This window comes from Neodiprion lecontei, chromosome 1, assembly GCF_021901455.1.
Source record: "Neodiprion lecontei isolate iyNeoLeco1 chromosome 1, iyNeoLeco1.1, whole genome shotgun sequence".
Classification (NCBI taxonomy): domain Eukaryota; kingdom Metazoa; phylum Arthropoda; class Insecta; order Hymenoptera; family Diprionidae; genus Neodiprion; species Neodiprion lecontei.
The window spans coordinates 13505527-13530999 of NC_060260.1; the positions used below are offsets into that span (position 1 = coordinate 13505527).

The following is a 25473-nucleotide window of genomic DNA, read 5'->3' on the forward strand; positions in this document are numbered from 1 at the left end:
AATTTTTTTTTCATCATTCGATGCAATGAAATGAAAATTCGCTTATGTAAGTACAAACTCAAAGAAACTAAAAAAAATTTCTCTCGTTGACCCGTCTGTTGCCTGTACTGTCGAGATTCTTCTTTACGTCGAAAGCACACATCAGATAATAGAATTTGATCGAATCCGGTTAGTTTAGGTTAGGTTTAATAGAATTTGATCGATTCCAAGGATCGTCTTTTTTTTTCTTTTTTTTTTCGTCTTTTTTTCGCATCACCTCCTCGGTCCTGGGTCCTTGTCCTCGTCGCAGGACCGCCGGGCACGGGGTGCAGGGCGACCGAGGGAATGGCGCCGAGGGGCGTCAGGGTGGCTGCCTCGCGCAGGCTGCCGTCAGTGCGCGGTGAGGCGCGCCCGCTGCCACACGCCATGCTTCTACCTCAGGTGAGCAACTATGGTCATCGAGCCATGTCAAAGCATCCCCCCTGAACCGCTCCGTCCATGGATGTCTGCCTATAAAAGCCGTCCCGAAAGAGTAAAAAAACGAAAAAAACAAAAAAAAAAAAAAAATATTAAAAACAAAACATTGTGTGTTCCAAGCATGAGTGTGCGTGTTGCTTTGTGTGTCTGTGCACGTGTCGATGGCTCCCGATAATTTTAGCATTTAGCAAAATATTTCAAATATTTCACCAAATTTTGGAAACATTTTCCAAAACTCGGGATATTCTCCGTGTAACACGCAGTCCCATCATCTACAGGCATGCTGTCACCGTTTTTCCGCACACCACATGATACATTGCCACGTTTATTGTATGTCTTTACACGTACCTACCGAAATCATGCGTTTATTATGACTATTTCCGCAATCGTCTACACGTAGTGAAAAAGGGAAGTAAAAACACACAACACATCGTACGGTGTTCACTGGACGGTATATAATCGTACGATATTTGGTGCGTATCAAAGGCACGGATTGAGGATACGCGTCTCCGTGAGACGGTGCCAGAAACAATGGTGTTAGAAGCACCGGAGCCGTTCGCCAACAATTGCAAGTTGTACCGTTGTGACGAGCCGATTGTTCAATCAAGTTGATCGTCTGCGCTTACCGACAAACTCTGGGTGGGCCGACAATTTGTGGGATAGGGTTATGGGGCAAGAGAGGTGTAATTTAGGCCTACCTACAATAGCCGCGATTGAGACCATCGTTCCATTCATTCTCGGTTTGAATTCGGTCTCGATTAATGCCACGATCCTAACTAAATCTAACCCCGTGCAATCTGCCACGGAGAGAATAAAAGAGCAGATTTTACTCAATATTTTGCTGGAAAAGAAGGACAGATCCAGGTTCGTCGGTAAAACATACTTCATAAAATGCAGAAATTACTCTAGAATCAGTGAAAACTGCTACACTTACGGTAAAAAAAAAAAAAGTCGACGCGGGTATTTTTTACTAAAATCCCTGATGTTTCCCTCTTTTCCGTTGCCGTTTTGAGTAAAATCTGCTCTTTTTCTTCTCTCCGTGTGACGAGTCTGAGTCTCGCCTACCGGCCTACGATCAACGACTCGAGCTTTTATCGCCGAGATTCGTTCATCGTTCCTTAAACCGACGGCAAACGAATCTGTCCCGTGCAACAGGCACCCGGCTCTGTGTTCTTTCAATTGGGTGAAGCCCTCCCTCCGCCCCATCGTTTCACCCCCATTCTGTCTCTCCTCCCCCTCATCCCTCGCCGTATAATCATACTTGTCGTAAATCACACTAATAAAAAAATCTGTCTCGATTTCACTCACCGAATTAAACTCGCTGTCCCACCGAATTCGTCGACAATCAGATCGGGATTATATATAACATATATAATATATAATATATATATTTTTTTTCCCGCACCGTGTGAATAAGCACGTTGTTGAGTGAGCGATTTCGATTTAATAAGTGCGAACAATAAATTGAAAAGGTAAATATAACTCCGAGTTGTTGACTTAAATAGAAAAACTGATCGATGTGGTTCTTAGTTTTTTTTTTTTTTCTTCATCCGTTTACTTCAACCGTAAGTAATTAGAAATATTTTTCCAACTTTGATTTTCAATTGAGAACAATTTGGTACCGTAAACAAAATAACGATTTCGAATGTAGTAAAAATAACGAATAAATCGTTGGTGGAATATTTTGGCAAACTAACAATTTGGTGGAGTGTCGTGATTATCCGGGAAGCTGATCGATTTTGGATTCTCGAAAGCCGAGAGCGTCGCTTCGCTGGAACGAAAATACGAACGGGAAAAAAATGTGTGAAATCGAGCAACGAAGTGAAATGATGTGAAATAAGTCGAGCGTAACTTGGTGAAAGAGTGGAGCAGAAAGAGTTTTACTGGAAAATGAAATATCGCCCATCAGGAATGCCGGCTCTACCTACACCTAATATACAGTGAATCTGGGATTTCGGTGCAACAGGCGATTCCGACTTCACCCCGGATTGACAACGACGATTTTTCGTTGGCTGCAACGATGACCAAGCGAATTATGTGCAAAACACACACGTCAATCTACCTGCCTGCGTGTAATCAAGCTAAACGGAATTCGATTATTCATTCTGACGTGCGTTTGCCCGAGAATCACAGCGAGGTTGGGAACGCGGAATATTGACCGAGGGCAAAAGTGTAACCGCTATGAAAAATGAACAAATGAACAAAATTAGAAGAAATAAAAATTAAAATTAAAGAGCAGGCGCGTAAACTTTCTGCGATTCCAATTAATCTCGTGCCCGTGAAGCTCGGATGTTCAGTTTGTGCGAAAAGTTTCACAGTTCAAATGATTTGCCCCTCGAGAAAGGCCTTTTCGAAACGTCGTTGTTATTGTTTTTATTGTTGTTACACCGTTCGCTAGAGAGAGTTGTTAATACACTGGGTGGCTCTGTTGTACGGAACCGCAAGGCTTAATTAAGGTTTAAGAAGCTTATTGATTATTGTGCGTCGAGCAACGAATCAACATCTGATTAATCAAGTAATCATTTATATAGTCCATCATATGTAGTCGTTATTATTAGTTATCTTCTTTCTTTTAGCTCGCATTTTCTTCTTAGATGTTCACTCGAAACTTATATCATTCAAACATTATCCCGCAACAGTAGAATTCCATATCAGATCTAACAAATCGCCAGTGAATATCAAAAAATAACGTAAACTGTTTTGCCAACTGCTCGTGAGCCAATGACGAGTGAAAAAATGGCTCAATACTCGTGGCGTGAATTTTTCGACGTCTGCCCGATGAAACATCGGATTTAATCGTATAACAATAATGTCATAATCGTTGTATTTGTACAGCTTTGTGCAAAGGAATCTGGCGTGATAAAGCTCGAGCAGCCCTTTACTACACGCGATAAACCGCAGAACAAATGTGCCGTGTGTAAATACAATTGATAATTCAGTCGGAACGCGTGATAATTTTACGAATACTCATCATTTTGCTTATCAAGTTTATTCTTTTGCTGAAAATGTTTTCTGCATATCGTTGTACGTGGTTTGAAGTGAAATAATTTTCTGCAACTAAGATGAAAATATAAAGTGAAAAGTGCACGCAGTAAAACCCTGCTAGAACGTATAATTTCCAGTTGATTGAAACGTGGCTGAATTAATCCACATATTGTCCACTGATCGGGATAAATTTTCAAATAATTTAGATATTTAGATCAAAGAGCGTTTATTGTTGAATGATTTCGTGTTCGAATCGACTAATTAATATCCTCTCACAAACGGACTATTGTTGAGTTCATCCTAGAATTTTCATGATTTTGGATTTAATGTAGGGAATAATTAAGTAGAATTTTTATCAGATGCCCCATTATGGTTGAACAATAAGCGATAGATTCAATCTAGTGAAAATCGGTTATACATATTTCTACGCCACTTTAACTACTCGAAATATCAATATAAATATTAGATAATTTTTCGGAAAATCAGGTTTTCTACATTAACCCCTTTCAGTCCCAGTGGGATGTTTAGGGACCCACCTCAAGAATTTCCATTTCCCATATTTATCCCAGTACATTTGAAACTTCAAATGCTCTTTATTACTTCGTATGACTATCAAAATATGGAAAAATCTAATCTTTTCCACATTATTAAACCCACGCACACACAGATACGTGCTATTTTGGATCCGCCATCTTGGATTTAAAAATTATCAAATTGTGACTTCAGATTCGTGATCAGCGACTGCAAAAACTCTCAGTAACAAATATCGGCCAGAATCATCGAATTTTTACAGTTTTTTCGATTTTACATCCGCCATATTGGATCCGCCATCTTGAATTTAGAAAATATCAAATTGTGACTTCGGATTCATGATCAGTGACCCCAAAAATCCCCGAGCAATCAAAATCAGGCCTAAATATTGTGTTGGAAAATTTGTGATAAAAGGGTTAAAGGTGGTACAGAAAATAATTTTTCAAAGTTTTAAATCCGATCTTGATCCAAATCACAAAATATTCAATTAGTTTTTTGAAGAGGGAGAGCCAGTTGTGATCAGAAACACACTCCACCCTTATATTCTGTACATAAAAACCAAATTTTAAGCCAAACCGGGTGATAAAATACCTAGTCGTTTTTCGAACGTTTCTAGAAAAGATAACAGATATTATAGCGAAGAGTGGTATCAAAAATAACCCTAATTCAAATTTTTTTTTTTTTGTCCTCTATAGAAAATATGAGTGGCATTGGGATTCTTATGAATTAAGAATTAATACAATAACTTGCGGTAAACTATAAACTTCATAGTCTCAACTGTACTTACATTAATCTGTTTTTATCCACTGTGGAGATAACTTTTTATAAATGTTTTTTCAAATCATCCCTGGAGATCTCTAACGCTTATAAAATAAGCCCGAAAAGATTAGAATCAGAAAAAAAAAACAACAGAGTTCAAGCTCTTAAAACATTTTAACGATAAAACCTTGTCTCAAGTCGTTATGATATCTTACGTAAGTTTTGTTATTCGAATTTCTAAGGATATTTTTTCGTTTGTGCTTACCGTCATGCGCGAAAATAACATTGCTCGAAGTTTTTCAAAATTTTTTCGTCGTCTTCTCTTAACTTTTTATTCAAATGGTACGGCCCTCGTTTAATCTTATAATTAAGCAAGATGTTTTAAATATGAGGAAAAAGCCTCCGGACTCTTCATCCCGTTAAAGAGAGTAGATGTTCAAAAATTAGATGATGGGTGTATAAATTTTCTAAGAGACGGATTTTCCTCCGTACATCTCGAGTTGAAATAGATTCTTTACTCACCGAATTATGTATTAAAGAAAAGGATACATTCAACAACACGTTTAATCTTCCTTACGAAGTTGAACATTTTTCGAAGAAGCTTTGAAAACGATCGAAAGATATTCGGAAAAGAAGTTGTTCAGAAGCTTCGGAAAATTTTTGTATTCATATATACTGATTTACGAAAAAAATCGTACGTAAATCTAATTAATTTTTCGAGTAACTGAAATTGCACTGAAATAGGGAAAATTCCTGAATATTCTTTTTAAACTGATCAATATTATATATATATATATTTTTTTTTTCAAATCAGGCAGACGTTTATTTCGATTAAAGTGAGATAATATCTACCCCTTCAAAGATGCCGGGTTCAGTCAAATAAACACCAGCTGCCTCGACAAATCTCTTACCTCCCCGGAGAGCGTATTTCGACGTCTAAGGATACCGTATTTACGTTTGAAAGTGAATTTATCGTTTGAAAATTCGAAAGCCGAATTGGGTAAAAATTAAAGTCTCAGATTGCGAATGGAGCGGCTTATTCGTCGTTCAGTCGTGTAAGTATGAAATTCGTTTCGCGTCCAAGCGCACAAAACGAAAGGAGAAACTTGTATGAAAACGGTGTTCAGCACGCGTTCAAAATTCTTATTTCGTTCTTTGGAATTTAGCAATTTTCTTCGACGATTCGACGATCACGAAACGTCCGATACCTTACACCCGCCTATATTTGTTCCTGTTCCCTTCTTTTGTGCTTTCCGTGATTTTTTTCTTTTCCTTCTTTCTTTATCCACTCACTGTATACGTCATACTGTACCTTAATACCACCAGCATTGTGTCGGAGCAAAGAGCATGATGACGTTACTCTGACGGCAGTCGATTCACTCGCAGCTTAAAGACACTCGTCACGGCAATTATCCAGAAAATTGGTTTTCACGTTTTACTTTTTCACGAAAACCCGATCCGAATGATGCGTATCAAATAATTCCAATTTTTCTAATAATTCAAACCCATCGAATAATTCAAGCCTTCGAGTTTCGAGTTCGGACGATTTTAATTTCTCCAATCGTTCGGTCGAAACCTCAAATTCTTTTCAATACCTTGGATAAAAGATACGAATAATTCAGTCACAATCTCAAATATGCCTTCTTTCTTGTTTTTTTTTTTTTTCGAGACCGTCCAAATTTATTGATTTTTTCATACATTGTGTTCATTTTAAGAAATTAGACTTAATATTCTATCAAACAGAATTTAACGGCCGCGCGGAGAAAGAAGAAAGGTTAAAAAAATTAACATTTCTCAAAAATCTTTTAACGTAATTTCGCTCGGAATTTTTCTTCAGACAATATTGGATACGCCTCTGTAAAATACTTCTAAACTCTGCGAATCGGTACTTTCTTAGATCTGGTGATAAAATTACGGAAAAATTTGTCCGATGTAATGTAATTTCAGGCCATTGAAAAAATTTTCACAGAAAAATACTTACAAAATGCACAACAGTGTTTATTATGAACACAATTCGTTCAATGCCAAAGTTGGTGAGCTTGATAATGAAACTGAAACTCAATATTCATCTCAAAAGTTTTTGCAGCTGGATTTTATGAAAGACTTGAAGTTCAGAGTGATATGAAATACTTGCTACTCAGTTTAATGCAATTATTGCAATAATTAACAAATAAGCTTCCTATCTTATTCTTTTCAGCTGATGTAACTCAACCGTATTACTGAAACGCAAAAATAGAGCCTAATTTTGTTAAAAGAGGTTGAAAAAATGCAAGCTTATACGGGGTGGGGTTTAAGTTCGAATTTCTCGAGTCCGATAGCGCCTAATTCCGAATTATTTGGTGGCAAAACTTGGTCGGAATGGTCGGAAACCCGATGACTCAAAGTTCCGAAATGCAAGATTTCGAAAGTTCAAGTTCCGATAGAGAATAATTCCGAAAAAATAAATTTTCAATAGAGTAAAATTCTGATAATTAAAAGAAACTCGCACAGCGTAGCTTACTTAACGAGTGGGTGTATAAAATGAGAATGACCAGGATTCTGAACGTAAGAATATCGAGAATCCAAAACAAAGAAAGATCAAAATAGTGAAATTTCACCAAGCCCGAAATCCACAAGTCTGAAAATCTTCGATCGTTCAGAATTCCAATGCGTCAGATTTTTTAATTTTCTTATTTTCGTACTTTGGGAACTTTGACTTATCGGAGTTTTGCCCTTTCGGGAATTTGTCCTCTCGGAACTTTACACTTTCGCAACTTCGAGCGTGGGGTTTTGGCCCGTTTGAAACTTTGATGTTTCGTCAAAGTTTGATTTCTTTACTTTAAATTTCGTTATCAGGAAACTTGGAACTTAGTGCGTTTGAAACTTTTCAAATTCGGAATTTCAACCCCGCACCGCTGATTCAAAGAAACCTCTTCAATTTTCTGTAAACGTCGTCTGTTGTGCCGCGACGATATTTAATACAGACTTCATATTTTGGAAAAAATATTTAATCACGGGTACGTGTCGTACAAAGGTTCGGAACTTTCATGCTACAACGTAAAATGCTCGCTCGAATTGACCGACAACTTCGTCATGTCCTGTTTGAAATGGAACTCAGCTTTTCGGAAACGAGTTATAAGCCTTTTTCTTGAAACTACCGATGTGTGACGTGCACCACTTTCTACCCCGATACCGGACGAATCGCCGGCAAATTTTCGGTTCAATTGATTCGCCTCTCAGTTTCGAAGATCTTTTCGTCTTTTCTTTGCTCTCTCTTTCTCTCTTATTTTCTCTTTTTCCGAATACGTACGGATTTCGGATCCCCAACTGTATAATATCGGCCATACGTACGCCATCCCATCCTTTCAGCGATCTTTTGTTGTAAGTGAAAATGGAAAGATTTTCCACGTATATGGAATACGCGTGAAAGTAATTCAGGGGAGTAGACATCGAAAAATTTATATATATTTTTTTTTTCTTTATCTTGTTCTATTCCGTATACTATAATCTCTTCCGAACATGTTGGTGCAAGAAAAACTGAAAAATTCGCAAAATTGAGCTCAGGGGAGGCAGGAAGGCTGGAAATGTGATAAAAATTCGGATGTGACGCATATACACGCATTTTTCTCTAAAAAACGTTTTTCACTAGTTTTGCCACGATTACTCAAGAACGCGGTAAGATATCGCTTTGTCCTTTTTTTCTCTAAATGAAGATATTAACTTTCTCTACAAAGTGAACCAGCGTCTATGGCCAAACAAAAATGTACTATTATTGGTATTATAACAAATGTCACTCACTTATCGATGTTTTTTAAATTTTAGCTGTCATTTTTTAGTTTTATCTTCATGTTTTTTCAAAAATATTAGGTTATGTTTACAGAGGAACATCCTCTGAAGAGAATGACGCTTGAAATTGCCAGAAACTCTAACCGTTCACTCGGAATCGTAGCAATAAAAGAGCAGCGCATGAGACGCGTTGTCTTCTTTATCCGCCAGTATTTCCCATAAATATTTATATTTTTTAAATTTTAACTACCGGATTTTATAGGCAAAACTCCAATAAAAACGTTGTAAAAAGAAAGTGTACGCATGTTGTTTCAGTTCTTCACAAATGCCATTTGAATTTTATTCCATTTATGGCCTATTTAAGAAATGAGTTTATCTCTAATTTTTTATACATAAAAATTAATCAAACGAGTTTGAACACTCGTTTGAACACACGAAACAGCTTGATCTTTGAGAGAGTCAAAAACAAAAAGTGGGGCGCATAAACTGAAATTACAAAACCAGCGGATAAGGATCCACTAAAACTTTTTGTCCGGACTTCTACGGTGTCCTTATAAACTGCGCGATAATTTTATGCATAACCTTCTCGTGGAATTGTTAATATCCAAGTCGCACAGATACAGCAACCATGCTGTCAGAGGGGAATCTTTTATCCAGCTTTTTATAGTTGACCTCCTCGTTGGTAGCGACTCTTTTATTTTGCGCTGCAAAAATCCAGGTTGCGGAAGTGGGCAGAGAAAATTTATGAATTCCCAAGATTATCTGGCGGCGAAATGTCTTCCGCGGTTTTTTATAACGTTTCTCTCGTGAAAACCAAAACCGTCTTTCCTAATCCTAGAAACTTGTCGAATTATAAATTTTCGATTGATTATTAGTCAGATTTATTTACTCGGGTTGGCAATAAAACAACAATTGAGTAGTCGTGGGCAAAACTGTAATTGGTAAATAACAAAAACGATTTCATTTTCCAATTAAATGAAAATGAAATACATATTACAGTTTTGTTCTGTAGTTGCAGAAGAAAAAATTGTAATTAGATCACGATCAATACTGTAACAGAGAAATACTTTGTGCAACGCAGTGACGAAAACGCATGTTGCATGAATTTGTCATTGACATTTATACTTAATGTCATGCAGTACTCCTATCTTTACCAACTGAGCAAACTCACCCATTTCCTTCCTATATTAAATAGCTAAATAATTGGTGTATCTCTAAATGTTCGGTCGGTAAGGGTAGGATCACCACATGGCCTTAAGATTCAAATAGACAAATATGCCGCCATATATGTAGAGAGGCACGTACGCCCCACTTATGCAATTGCTTTATGTACGAATATAATGATGCAGAGTATGCAGACATTGTCTCTAATGTGTTGACAAGTGAAAAACGCCGTCCTTCGTGTTTGGGCGTGATCGTTTTGCTTTATTTTTATCACTACTCGTGACGTTCGTCATTCGTAAGCGTATAATAAAGTTTAGTTTGATGGCGGGAAATTTGAAGAAGACGGAGATTTATTTTCATTAAAATACTCTTCCTGCAGCTGACAACACACAGACAAAATCTGCCGGTAAAATATCTTGACGCCGTTTGCGAGCGTGCAATAAAACAAAATGTCGACGTCCCGCCAACAAATATTATGGAAAAAATAGGATGTTTGTGCCTGAAAAACATTTGACGACACAACGTGTCTGTGCGTCGATTGGTTTATTAATATAATTAAATGGCAGTCCGGTATTGGTTTATCAATTACTTAAACGGTAGTCCGACCCTTGGAATCGTTAAAAAATAAAACCCTTTTCAATGCAACGACATCGCAAAGACGTTAAAACTCACAATCAGTCTAAACTGGAGATTGTAGAGTTGTAATATTTCAAGTTGACGCGATTAATCGAGTAGGTAATAATTTACAAAAAAGTTTCACTTAAAAACAGAAAATGTGCAAACTGAAACCCAGTGGAATTATTCTTTCTACGATGCATTTTGGCTGGAAACTGGTATGAAGTTTACACGATACACGTATTGATTTCAATGCGAAATTCAATTCTGTTCCAGGGACATTTATCGTGTTGTCTTCGCCAATATGGACATTTCGCAAATATTTTCTCAAGAATTTGATTGCAAACGATCGCAAATTCTACGGACAATGAATTGTTACAACTAAACTAACCCAGAACGTGCGTCCCTAAAGCAAATTTCATAAATCTTGAGAAGCACAGAGTAAAATGTATAACATCGTTGAAAAACTGTTATACCTGGTACGGAAATGCAGGTGGAACATTTAGTACAAACAGATTTGTTTAAGGAAAATTTGATTAGAAGCAGTGTTCACTGGAAATGGAAGTAAGAAATTTTCTCATGAGCCAAACAGATAAGTAGCAGAAAAAATGGGTCATTAAGAATATTGCTTTTCCTAAACGGTCGAATCGGTACGTAGAAAAATATCGATCTAATGTTTTTTGCTGCACTGTAACAAGTCGTAGAATTAAAAAATCGCTCAGATACACCTCGGGTACTTTTTTTTGTGAGGATTTCGTTAATACGAAGAGCGAATCTCCTATGCAACCGATTTACGACATTCAACAACAATCTCTAATTTTTAGAGGGTGATCGAATTGCCGTGAAATCGACCGTTGAAAAAATTCTCGTTTCTTATCCCGTCTTTGCTGTGTAAAAAGTAAGTGTTGAAAATGGACATACGATGACAGTGAATAGCTAGTGGAGGTAGAAAAAGTGGGAGAGAGAAAAGCAGTGAGGTGAAAACATTGAAGTAAGGAAAGAATACTTAGACGCATCGCTCAACGTGGCCATCTGATTTTTCCAAGAAGTTCTTACTCCAACTTTCCTCCCCAATGTATTCGGCTTACATATACAGGGTGTCCCATTTGAGCTATCACAGCAGAATATTTTGTGAACAACGCATTTAAGAGAAAAATGGTTGAAATAAAAGTTTCATAGTTCGAAGGGAGGATACAAGGTCATTTGAAGGTTAACATTGCTTTTTTGAATGGGAACTTGTACTTTTTTCACAGATTTGGATTCTACGCAAGAAAAAGGAAACTTTTGTTTCAAACTGTTTCTCTTACGACATGAATTTTTCAAGATATATAATAATTAGTCAATGAAACAGTAAATTCGGAAAAAAATTTATCTCCACAGATACTGAAAATTATGCCCGTTAAAGTTAATACACTTTTCAAGACGCTTCCCAAAAGATGTATGACATTGTGGTAAATGTTCTCGTTTGATGTCTCTGCATGCATTTCTGATTCGCTCCTTCTGATATCCTCTAGAATAGTTGTTACCACATTGTAAGATTTTTCTATGAAGGAGCCACATAAAAAAAAATGATGAACTTGTAAGATGTGATGATGTAGTAGGTCAATTTATTTACTGGTCCGCCTCTGCCGATCCAATGATTGTTGTAATCATTGTTGAAGAATTGATGTCACAGGAAAAACAGTTTAAAATAAGAATTTTCTATTTTCTTTTTTTTTTCTGTGCAGAATCCAAATTTGTAAAAAAAAGTATGTTGTGCATGAAAAATCAGGATACAGTGAAGTGTAAATGAAATTTAATTACTACCGATTACGAACTCGAACTGAAATTTGGTAAATTCAAAATGGCGGTTGCAATATGCAGCGGTGTAAGACATAAGAAATTACTTTACGGACGAAACTTGGTACCTGGGAGGTTTTCGAGAATACTGCTTACGTGTCTGAAAATTAAAAATCGCGGGTCTAAGGACAAAGACAATTTTAAATTTCGTGAATTTCGACTTCAGAATTGTAATCAGTGATCACAGAAAATCCCGAGAACAATGTCTCATCCGAATGAAATAACTCATAACTTTTTTGTCAGCCATATTGGATCCGCCATACTGAATTTTTAAATTTTTAGTTCAAGTTTGTAATCCAAGATCCCTAAAATACCACCAAATTATGTGAAAAGTGTAAAATCGCTTAATTATCTCAAGCAACGTAGACTCTGAAAATGTTATAAAATCTTTTATTATCTTCTGTAATCTTTTGAAATCCTGTGATATCTTGTGAAACCATCTGAAATACCTGACTTCTCTGAAATCTTTGAATCCGTAATGAATCTCTGCAACACTTTATGAAATTCTAGTAAATACTTTGCAGCCCTTTAAAATTCAGTAAACCCCCACAAAATTTTTATTAGAAATTTTTTTAAATAATTCTATCTTGCAATCCAGACAATTTCATGATTTTTTCCCAGTTAGTGGTTGACCTTTCATTCTTTTATGAAAGTTTTTCAAATGTGGCCATAATTGAAGTTTGGGACGCTCTATTAACTAGACAGAAAATGATGGGATCAATGAATTTAATACGTGGGTAATTTGGCCAACCTTGTTTGACAAGTCTAAAAACTTTCCACTCACAATCCGATGTGTTTTGTGCTTATAGAATAACTAAAATCAGGTTATTCATTTTTTTTCTTTTTTTTGCCATAAATCGAACAGACACACAGATTCATTTAAAAATGGACAGAAATGATAGACCTTAAAATGTCGTGATCTAGTGAAAAATGAACTTTTCATTTTTGGGGTGGTTATAATAACTTCCCTTATTCTCTTTTTCTCTGAAGTAGAGAAAACGACTTTGCTCAAAAACAGAAATCGATGCGCATTAAAAATACACTTTCCTTTTGGATACCTCAAAGTATTGTGATTGCGAAACCCTCCAACGTTTTCTCCGAATAAATTTTTCCGAAGCTCGAAGCTTAGTTTGCCAAATACACCCCAGAAACGACGTTTGAAAAAGACACGACCGATCAACTAACGTACTAATGATTAACATTCGTTTAATTAAATAGTTTATTTCTTCGATAAGAATACCTCACGATTTTTTCAAGTTTTTAACTGCGGCGCTGTATGAATAAGTGGAATAAACAATTAATTTTCACGTTTTTTCCAAATATCTCGATAGGGGTTTGAGACATCGAATTTTACGCTCATACATTATTTATCGATCTTAATAAAATACATGAACTTTATTTCTACGACTGTTTTGAATAAATCGCATAGTCATCGATTAAAATGCAGTGCTTTATTATATTGAAATATTTTATGCGGATTACGTATCGCCTAACTGATCCAAAGGATTGCAAATCAGGAATTTCTTTTGGTGTCACTGAATGAAATCTAAAATGAAAATTGTATATGGATTCAAGATTATTCACCCGAAATGGTTAACACCATCGTAATAGTATCATCGGATTTTCATGACAATTCTCAAGCATGTCGTTTTTTTTTCTACTTATTTTAAACATGATGTCCAAAATTTTATCATCAGCTGTGCAAATATTTAATTGTAGCTTTCATATTTGGCTATTAAATTATCTTTAACCAAAATCCAACTAATTTTGAATTTTGAGGCGACTAATATTGGGCCCTCATTTTGAATATATACAAATGAAACATATATATGAATCGTTATGAAAATTCAGTGACATCCGGTACGATTGCGTCCGTAATTTTGGATCCATCATTCTGAATATTTATCCTTTTTCCATCATAGATTTCGCGCAGTCACACAAAAAGAAAACCCTGATAACTTTCAATATTGGAAATAATAAAAGTACGTACTCCGGGTTAAGTGTTTCAATATAATAAATAATTACATTTTTCTTGTTAACCTTGCAATTTATCGATAAAAGTCATGGAAGTAAGTTAAAGCATAAATAAAGTATTGATTAAAGCCAAAAGTCGGACAAGTCGCAAGCATCGGGGTTGTTGCAGTACGTTATACGGCATTGGCACAAACGAGTTCAACGCATCGTGTCACGAACGAGGGTTGCAAAAGGGTAACAGACGTGTTGCTCTCGCTTTTGCGGCGATCATGAGGTTCGCTGTACTTTCGCCCATATCTGCGCCTTGGAAAAAAAGGAAGGGGGTGAAATTATTGCACGACAGAAACCTCCGAGCAAATAATACGGCTACCCCTAATTAGCGAGCTTTGCAGACCCTACCTTGCTATTTTTCAATTCCTCTATTTTATTTCTCTCAGTTTGCTTTGGGACGGAGTACTTGTACCCCTTTTCACTCCCTTGGAGACGGTTCGAATACGTGCCTATGTACGTACAACGTAGTAAAGCCACCTAGTGGTGAATACTTGTGATGTATTTACCTTTTCCCTAGTTATTTCCCTGGGATACCCTTAAGATGTGTTCTCATCGCTTCTGTATTGACTGTACGGTGTTGGAAAAGCCTGACGAATATAGTGTATTATTATCCTAATCTCAGAGGTAGTCAACCCCTTTATTATTCCCTGCTTTATGTATGGTTGATGGATACGTTAGGCGTATGGCTATGGGAATATGAACCACATCTCAGGTTTCGAGTTATTCATAAGCCAAGGGTACCATGGTTATGTGCGAATATTGAACCTGTCGATCAAGACGTCTGAACTCAGCTGTATTCGGTACATTCAAAGCCATTGTGCCGTTCAAGGTGTGCTATATTTTTAACCACATATAAAATTTTCAAACGCATAAGCCGGTACAATTTATGTGTTAGAAATAATCATGGATTTGGTGAATTTTTCTAATCTGTTTAGCATTTCGCGGGAACTTGGAATAGATACGTATTGATTCTTACGACTTGATCTGATTTTAATTGTGATTATCCAATGCTGTATAGTCAGATCTAGTTGATTAGAGGCAGATACAAAGTTTGCGCATACGTTGAAGTTTCAGCGGTCATTCTTATCCCTCTCGATCCGAGTGAAAAGACAAAAATAAAAGGAATCGGTATAAAGAGCACTGATTTACTGTTTCGGAATTTGCACTCCTTCTATACGATTGAAAATTGAAAGATAAAAAAAATCGCATACAATGAGGTGTAAACCATATTATTTTACTGTTTCGCGTGCGTTAATGTATTCCCGAACTACCGTCTCGTGTAATTGTGTACGCACTTGCCAATAATACGTATTAACGTATGGAAGCGGAGCGTTAATTCATTTAACGGCCAAAACCACATGGAGAGATTTATCATGACGAAGCATGGTTGTAAATTTGGCCTATTAATAACAATTGTGAGTCCGCGCGTATCTCCATAAGCTCATGACACAATCTACAGTACAATCCGCTTATCGACGTGGATACTCAGTGATCAATCATGGAATTAAAATGATATTGTTTTCAATGTCAATCGTGTGCTCAGCCTAAAGTTGAATTAAAATCCAGATCCGTCGAATTATTTATAAAGATTAAAAATTGCTGACAATGATAATTCGTTCGACAGCAACCAGTGGATGAGCGGCAATAAACTCCTCGAATTCCCGATTCGAAACAGTACCAAATAAACTGCACAAACGTTTTTACATTCAAACGCAGTTTCACGCCAAATAATCTATCGATCCCTGCCGTTCGAATCCGAATTCGTATCCAAAGGTATCAATAGTCCAGTTTCGGACTCAATCAGTCTGCACCGGCATTCAGTGCTGTAGCGAAGACTAGGCCACAAGTCGAGGCGATTACAAGCATATGATAGAGTGTGTAGAGTGAACCATTCGTGCCCGTTGAACACCATACAATACAGGGTAAAGTAGTTCCTATGGGCTTTGCGTATTGTGTCGAGCACGAGCGCAATATTTGCTTTCACGTTCACGATGTAATGGATATATTGAAAGGGGTTTCCCTGCCCCTCGGAACAGCAAAATGTGACGGGCAATTAAGATTGCGTAGTGTTACGCTTCTTACCAATTCACGGGGTCTCCCTCAGTCTCCAATAAGATGGCAGAGCCGTCTTAAGGCGTCGACTAGTGGAGCTATGGCCCAGGGTGCTCGGTGCTCTTTGGGGACAAAGTGCAGTTTTAACAAGGAAAGTATCCCCGGTCGATTTCTCTGATTTCATTTCTTTTGTAACATGTTATAGTAGACTGAAAACTTGGTGACACGTATTTTTTTATCTGGCATTAAACACTTTATATATAGCGGTGATACCACCCTCCAAAGTAAGGCATGTCGCGGGGAGATTTAACAGTTGTTTTTTTTTTTTTGCAATTGTGAAAATCACAATCTTCATTCCTCGTTATGAGAAAACTTTTCCTGATGGAATGGTTGAAAAATTTTATGTTCTTGTGGGTGAAACTGCCAATTCACACCTTGACATGCCTTACTTTGGAGAGTGGTTTCGCGCGCTTACAATGTTTAATGGCAGATAAAAAAAAAATACGTATCGCTTAGTTTTTAGTCTACTATAACATGTTACAAAAGAAATCAAAGAGATACCTTCTTTGTAAGCAGCGAAGATTTCGATGTGCCGAGTCCAATAACGACGGTGACACTGTTTTCGGGGCTGATAACGATATGCGGATCAATACGTTTTTATTGTTTATCGACCAACTTTTCACAGAATTGGTGCGCAGAAGTGCTGTATGTTCTGATTTTTACGCAAAATTCGGAGTCCTCGGTAGACTATCATCGGTTCCAGTATGTAACATCAAGAACCAAACAGCTCGGATCGTTAAAATATACCCGAACGATCGGGAAGATGAGTTAGTTGAAGAGTGCGCTGATTTTCACGATTTTTTAAAAGTATCACTCGAGAATAATTTTCCGGAATAACTTCTGAAAATTATTCGTAGTAAAGAGCTCGCTGCAAGTTACCAAAACGTAGAAACGGTCCTCCAGCTATTTCTGTTCATATTACCAACAAATGCTAGCGTAGAGCGCTTGTTCTCGATGCTAAGGAAAGTAACAAATCATTTGCGAAACTCGACTGGTGAAGAAAGGCTCTCTCACCTGAGTTCCTTTACAACTAATTCAAACCTGCTTGAGAAAATTTCATTTGAGAAGCTTATGAAGAACTTTGCTGTAATAAAGGCTAGAAAAGCCAGCTGTTAGCCATTTTGTACGATACATTTATCACGTTTCAAAGATCATCGACTTTGCGTTGTTTTCTTGAAGGCCATTGGATGGGGAGGGGTGGGGGGTGGAGGGCTATCTTGAGGGTAGCTTTAAGACACCTTGATAAGAGACACGTACACTCGGGGACAATGAATCTGAGACGGCTAATTTTTTACACTAGACAGTTATGTTGGCAACACAGAGAAACCTACAGCGCCATAGTCGCCCGACGGCGAAACAAACTCAATCTCAATAAACATAATGTAACCCATGACCGTTGAATCTAACCTTACCGTAGAATACTTGTTGACGTGTCAATCCATCGTGACTAGAGTACAGTAGTCCGATCTCTATTGGGCAGCATACGAAAAAATCCTCGACAGTTCTTCGTTTAATAGTTTTAGATGTCATCAAAAGCAGCGCTGTGATCGTAAAGTTCCAAAGTGAAGTTGGTAATTGACTATATACATATATATATAAACATCGATCGTGACAGAAATAAAATTGCCCCTCACCTGAAAGGGAATATAGTTAAGCACGCGTGCCTGTGTTAATTATTGTGGAAAAAGTTTTTATTATCGTCACTATATCAATGTAAGAAATTAAATTGATCGCATATCACTTAGCAAAAATAGCAAAAATACAATGCTTATTAATTGAGTATCTTATTAAAAAAAAATAAGTAGAGGTTGAGGATCAACATAACCTCACAAACTTATTATAAATTTTTGGCTACGACGGCTTCGTGATAGAAAAAACGGATGGTGTGACCTCTGCGAAATATACCGGAAATTGCATTATTATGAAGGCTATAATTATTATGGTGATGTTGAAGCCTTTTGTCTATGAAATAGATGCATTATAATAAAAATGCGTATATCCGTCTCGGTCTAGTCTCACCACCACTCTTCGGATCTTTGCGATATCAGCGCCGTTCAGCCTCAGCCAGCGCAAGCCTTATTGTATGGATTTTTGATGCCGGATCGAATGTACGAAGATCGGATTCCTGTACTCTAGTCTACATGCGTCAATCCAACAAGTCATTATCTCCGCGGTATTCTAAGGTTAGATTCGACGGTCATGGGTAATGTTATGTTTATTGAGATTGAGTTTGTTTCGCGCTCGGCTGACTATAGCGCTGGAGGTTTCTCTGTGTTGCCAACGTAACTGTCTAGTGTAAAAAATGAACCGTCTCAGATTCATTTTCCCCAAGTGTAGAACTTAGATAGATTCTGGCACTTTCGGTATCCCTAGAAATTCTATGACCCGTGATGTTGGATGACCACCGTTTGCACTGTCGGTCGCGCACCGCAAGCCGAGCTGCAAACAAAAGAGCCTGCGGCGCGCTGCTGGCAGTACAAGTGGTGCTCATCCAAGACCATGGATCGTAGAATTTCTAGGGATATCGAACGTGTCAGAATCAATCTAAGTGTCTGTATCTATATCTCTGTGTGCGGATCCCCTTAGGAGGTTTCAAAGATCCGATAAACCGCTTACGCGTCGACCGGATCTCACCCGAAATCTCGAAACATCTCAGAAATTCGATTAGGCACCCATCTCCAGGATGTGCCCCGGATATAAGTATAACATCGTATGCAATCCTGCCATTTATATTACAATTTTCTCAACACGGACTGAATTTCAAGTGCTCCTTCAACTCCTGCATTTTGATCCATGCATAAGGAACTCGAGGCATTTCCAAACCCCCGGGCAACTCGCTCTAATTGAACTGCCGGGACTCCCGATGGTCTGTTCCACCACTTATTTGAATTACTTGCATCGCTCTCTCTCTCTTTCTCTCTATTATATTCACCCGTTATCGTCACTGCGCTCCAGCTTTATGATTATTCGCATATAAGTTTAACTATCGCAATAAACTACAAATAGTTTGAAGAATCATCGCTGAAAATGTTACAGAAATCGCTGTGACGGAATACAGGCATCTTTGAGTCCATTACCTTTCACATTCTAATACCTAAATTTTTTATTGGGTATGAATGAAATTTTACGAGTGATTCGATGTTAAGATGAGAGGATAATGTTTTCAATCTTGAAATTTTGCAAGCACTTTTTTATAACTCCAAAAAAATATCTTTGAGTTTCCTTTTCTTATCTCACAGACTATTAATGTATAATATTATGTGCAGAATGATATGGAAATGTATGTTCATAAAAAAGTTCTTGTGCAAAAAAAAAAATCTGTGTCTAAACCTGAAGTAGATTCGGATTACAATATCTTATTCTAGCGTCTAAAGTTCAACCAAAAAAACCTCTTGAAAAGCAAAAGCTGCTTAAGCCTTTCTTGATTCTTTTCTTGAAATTTCTGTACTCGTTTTTATCTCAAGTTTACGTAAGAGCAAGCTAAAAAAATCTCCTTAAAAAACAAGAATAGATGATACTGGAATTTTCAACAAAAGCCTGGCTATCGATTTTTCGTTTTAAATCACTGAGAAATACTCCAACGTCAATCAATTCAATTAGACGAGTGACGACTATTTTCTCCAAAATCATTAAAACAGATTTTCCCTGCAAGTGTTCGATTCAATATTACCATTGAACGATCGGTATCGCCAATGTTATAAAAAAAAAATTGTTACATTGAATTTGTAGAAAACAGAACCTATAATTAACGGACCGAAGTCTCCACGTGTGTGAACTACATAAAACTGAGAAATTAATTACGAGAGAAGGCAAAATCGGTTATTACGAATTCGGCTTATCACATTACCGAGATGAGTTTCAGTTCTCACTCACTTTGAGGTGATGGCACCGCCGCTTGTACCTGAATTCAATGTTTTCCATATTGTTTTATCAATTTTCCAAACTTTTATTAACCGCCTGTACCCAAACACGCAACAGCAAACATTATTATATTTCAAAGTATGAAACGATTTCATTTCCCAGGAGAAAAGTAAAGAGTAAAATACAATTGGTTCACTTCGTCGGCACCCCGACATCCTCTTAAAGCCGACATCACCGTTGGCAAAATAATACGTAGCTGAGAAAGTCCCGTGCAGAAATTCGTCCAGTTTGCCTGGCTTCAAGACAGAGCCAGATGAGTATATACTGGCCGAATCGAACTCGCCAAACCCGATCCTGATAGTGAACAGATTTCTTCCAGATAAACTAACCAGAGCGAACTCGTCAAATCTCGGCACGGCACTCTCACGTTTTATTTGAAACTCCCGGCTAGGGCGAACTAGGCAAAGCCTGACTTGGCACTGGCCACATTGCACATTACACGTACCCGATATATCACAAGTACCGATAGCAGCCACCAGGCGTCATGGGAGTCTGTAGCGTTCTCGTGATAAAAGCATCAGATGATTTCTGATAACCCGTAACCATCCACTTCTGAGTTACTACAGAACATTGTTACAATGTATATTATTTTCATAGACAATTTTGCCATTAAACTACAGATACTCACTTTCGGTAGTATTTATTCCCAACTATCTTATGATGGTCCAAACTGACGAATAGTTTTTTCGATTTCGCATTAAAGTATGTTCAGTTATTGGGTTTCAAAAATGGTCATCCAAAATCAACTCGATTAAAAAATTTCAAGACCTGGTTCAAAATTATCAAACACTTCCAAAATGATCAAAATTAGAGTCTTTATTTCCGTTCAAGCTTATACTCATCACATGGTTATTTTCTACGTTGGAAATTGTAAATATTCTTAAAATTTCAACTCGATATATAAATTTATAGAAGCTGCTCAGGATTTTTTTAATCATTGAATTGAAGCAGTGTACTTGAGACGATTTAGAGTGACCTGTAAATATAAATATTAAAAAACTGTGCATTTTGTTTTTCTTGAAGGTGACATCTTAAAGAACAGAAATGAAGCACGAGACACGAAGAAAAACCGCAAAAAAAATTATTACTGCTGCACATTAATTAACGAATATTCATAATTTCAAATTTTACCTAAATTTATTTAGTTTTCAACAATTATCATTTATTTGTCATTTTTGTAGAATTCTAATCAAGTTTGAAGACAGAAGAAAGTAAATGATTATTATAAATTTATGTAAACGAAATTTTATTCTTGATTAAACCTATTTCTTACATAATTTATCCAATCGAAATGGAATTTCGTTTATATAAACTTATATTAATGATTTACTTTCTTCTGTCTTCAAACTTGATTAGAATTCTATAAAAATGATAACTGTTGGAAATTAAATAAATTTAGAGAAAATTTGAAATAATGAATATTCGTTAATTAATGTGCAAAAGTAATAATTATTTTTGCGGTTTTTCCTCGTGTCTCGTGCTTCATTTCTGCGCTTTAAGATGTCACCTTCAAGACAAACAAAATAAACAGTTTGTTATTATTTATATTTACAGGTCACTCTAAATCGTCTAAAGTACATTACTCCAATGATCGAGGTCTTGATCCCTGTCTCGAATTGAAGCTTCTACTCGGATACTGGCGACTTCCTTGGCTAACAGCTACTGAGTTTTCTAACCAGAAACTCGTCAGTTTGTCTGGTAACATTGCGTTACACGCCTAGTCTGGAACTCGGCAGTTTTCCTGCCCGCTAACTGGCTAGAAAGGAGGAAATGTGGAGAAGGTCTGGCCAGCGCCTATTTTAAATTTCTACATATTTTCTCGTAGCTTTTTCCCGAATGTTAAAACGATCCATCCATGTTCACTTTGGCACGCGTGCTCGTAGTCCTCGATCAAAGGGAATAGACGCATTGCCGATTTAATGAGAATGTGCCCGTGATGGACGAACACATACATACCCAGCCAAAAAATACCGTGCTGTGAATTGCCAAAGCACTCACTGCAGCCTCTGTACCGAACGATCGAAATTTATTCACACCCTCTCAGAGGTCGAGGATTATAGTTATTATCGAAACTGGCTCAGAGGGAAGCGCACAGTGGTAAAAAATTACTAAAGCCTCGACAAAACCTGAAAGAGTTGCCGATTTTCAATGTATAATACTTCCGGGAGGGTCACTGGTAACGAATCAAACGTGACGATGCCTAAAACTCACAATGTCGGATCAAATATGGGAATTTGTGCAACAAAAACCACCATCACATTGTATTCAGATGGAAATTCCCTTTTAAGATTTTGACAGTCACTACAAGATGAAGATTCGATGTTAAAATATAAGATTTGAAACTCGCTGGATCCAATGTGAAACATTAGCATACGCATTGCTTTTCGGGGTGATCGCGAATTCTTCGTCAACTTAAAATATTCGAACTCCTATTTGCATTTAAACCAATTATGAATTATCCTCATAACGTAAACGAATTCACTCGAGATACGATGTCGTTGAACCAAATTCCGAGGTACGATGTTTTCAAACAACACTCTTAGATACGATTTCCTTTAGCTCAGCCGCAGAGTTCACAAAGTTTGACAACTGTGCTGGGGGATAGATTTCGACCCCTTGTCCCGTGAAATGACGGTGGTCTGCTAAGGTGCGACTGGGGTCTGAAATACAACATAGTTGTTATAGCTGTTGGATCGCGGAACGAAGTCTACGTACCACATTGGCCGTGGCAGAGGCCAATAACAATCGGCGAAACTGGCCAAGTCAGAGTTTATTCCGGTCTAAAATGTACAACTTACTCCCAAGGGTATAATAAATGCAAGAGGCTCGGACGCTCGCGGCTCAAGGTGGTTTATGGTGTTAGCTAAGTGCACCTATAGCGCCGCGAACTTTTCACCCTGGTTCTGTGACCCCGTGACAAGATGGCGCGTCTTATTCTTAATAGCCCTGTAAGGCTCATGAATTATTCACACTTTACATAATACTTTGAGTATAAAGAAGAAGGAAAAAAAAAACGAAGTAAATGAATTTCAATGCGTCGAGTGCACCGCGCGTTTCACACCTGCAGGCGGAGTTTTATGTAAGCGCTCCGGGAAGTACAGTTTTCCCCGATATTGCGTTTTCTTCTGCGAGGTAAGATTTTCGCAGTTCGAAGTCGAATTTACTTTACCTGCTTCACAATTCTCGGAGATATGCTCAATACACTTGACGCTTTCTCAAGTTGAATTAAAAATACATGACAGTGTGATCCTTTTAATATTGTTAATAGTCGGGTTTATTTGAGTTGTAATTCACTCCGTGGATGGAACATTGTTTTAATTAAATTCAGTCAGGTCTGAGACACACCTTTCAGTGGAATATAGATACATAGAAAGAAATGCCTGGCGTAGCTTCTCTCAGGAATCCAAATGTTACGGTTAATTCATTTTTCTTTTTACAGCTCTTACAATTTTCCTTATTATACGCTGTGGCGAGAACTTTATAACTACTGAATTTTATTCCGAGACTTTTCTAATCAAACGTGCTTATTTACACACCCTAACATAATCCACACGCGCTATAAATCCAGGGAAATTTTGAAACAGATCTTTTGTATGAAAGAAACGCTGAATCTGAGAAAAAAAACGATGATATAAGAAAAAGTAATTCTATTTTATTAGGTTGATCGCGTAATGACTGAATAATTTATTCAGTCCAAGAACTTACGAATTATGAAATCGAAATGAAATTTGTTTAAATCGAATAATTTTATACCAATCAATTAATTTGTGATTTCATTTTTAACTAAAAATTACGCTTAACGATCGAAATAAATATCTACTTATAATTTTTCAGTGGAAACAAATATTTCCGAATCGAATCTAGTAAATGCGTAAGTTGTTCGTTTACGAAGCAACCAATATTTATTCGTATAAGTCTCGATTAAAAATTCATCGTGCTGACCTTGAGGGATAGTTTTGGGATAGTTTTTAGTAGTTAACCGGTGTCAACTGTTAGTAAATATTTATGCACCTTAAAAACTCCTGCTTTCAAATTTACAGAGTATTTGTAGTTAAGATTTTTACGTTAGTAGAGAATTCATACTTTCAAATAAAGTGAACAAAACTCATGATATCAAAAATTTGAGATACAAATATCTGGTATAGAAAAAAAAGTTGTCGCGTCATTCCCAATGAAGTGCGAGTCATGCAAATGTGGCGGGATAATTCCGTGTCAAATCGACCAATTTTCGACCTTTGCTGTTTTTAATTATATTGAAAAATTTTCAGATAGCAGCATCTGTAAATCACAGATTGGATTAATTTTTTTTACTATATCGCTTCCAAGTTACGGATATTCAAACCTTATCAAAGTAGCACTTATTTAATTTTCTCAAAAACTATTTAAAAAATTTCATGTTACGTTCCGCGATGGGTTTGAGATTCTGCTCGTTATAGGATAATTTTTTTAAACATTTTTTGAGCACTAAAAATTTTGCATTGGCGCGAAACAATGTTTAGCGTTTCGAAAATACGATCAAATACTCAAATATTCTTAATCCTGTGAAAAACACGTTTAATTATACAGCAGGTGAAATTCATTTTTTGACATTGTGTCAAATTTTGAAAAGGTACAAGTTGAACTAGATTGTAATCGTTGAAAATTATCAAGGTGTTTCGAAAAATAGAAAACTAACCAAGCAAATCTGTCATAATTAGGTTCGAGTAAAGTTAAATGAAACTGAGAATACAATGTTTGGGCCATTTATTTAGAATTTTGATAGCTCGAGTTGTTAAAATTTTTTTTGGAAATTTGATGAAAATTAGTGATAATAATAATACCAATTATAATAATAATTACAACCAAACGATCCACCATTTCTGACTAATCACACTGTGGGCTTTCATGATATTCGTATAATTTCGATCGAACATCTCTCACAGTGAGGGAGGAAAAAGTTTTGGGTGCCGGGTATGTAAGGCACCAGGCCGCACTCTGAACCGCAGGGTGTGTTATCGATTTCACCTGAATTGTGCCTAACCAACAGGTGCCGCTGCAGCCAAAGTGAAATGCGAAACACAGGCGAGCCTGTCTGCCCACGAACTGCAGGTAAACCGCAAATTCGTTGTCAGAGAAACACGGCTTAAACGGAATTTCCGATGAAATATTCCATTCTGCGAGCATGGTTACTGGTTTGGATTTCATTTTACGTGTGAGAAACTCTGGTAGGAGAAGGCACGCATATAAGGGCAAAGATCTAAAATTCTACTCCCGATCTACAACGGAAATACTACCTATTCACGGAGAAAAATAAACTAGCGT

General features: G+C 37.0%; 1 protein-coding gene across 4 annotated transcripts in view; it reads left to right on the top strand.

The window, feature by feature from the left end:
- Nucleotides 1-380: 380 nt before the first annotated feature.
- The window catches only part of LOC107227020 (dopamine receptor 1), a 110538-nt gene continuing 85445 nt past the window's right edge, over nucleotides 381-25473 (top strand). The window contains exon 1 of one of the 4 annotated variants that reach the window (XM_046746549.1): nucleotides 381-420. Coding sequence is in view for 2 of the 4 variants with exons in the window: in XM_046746547.1 (XP_046602503.1) it covers nucleotides 431-511 (81 nt within the window). In the remaining 2 variants the exon portion in view is untranslated. Of the gene's footprint in view, nucleotides 512-5773; nucleotides 5787-25473 lie in introns of those variants that run through there. The other 3 variants (XM_046746548.1, XM_046746547.1, XM_015668028.2) reach the window with 3 other exon arrangements.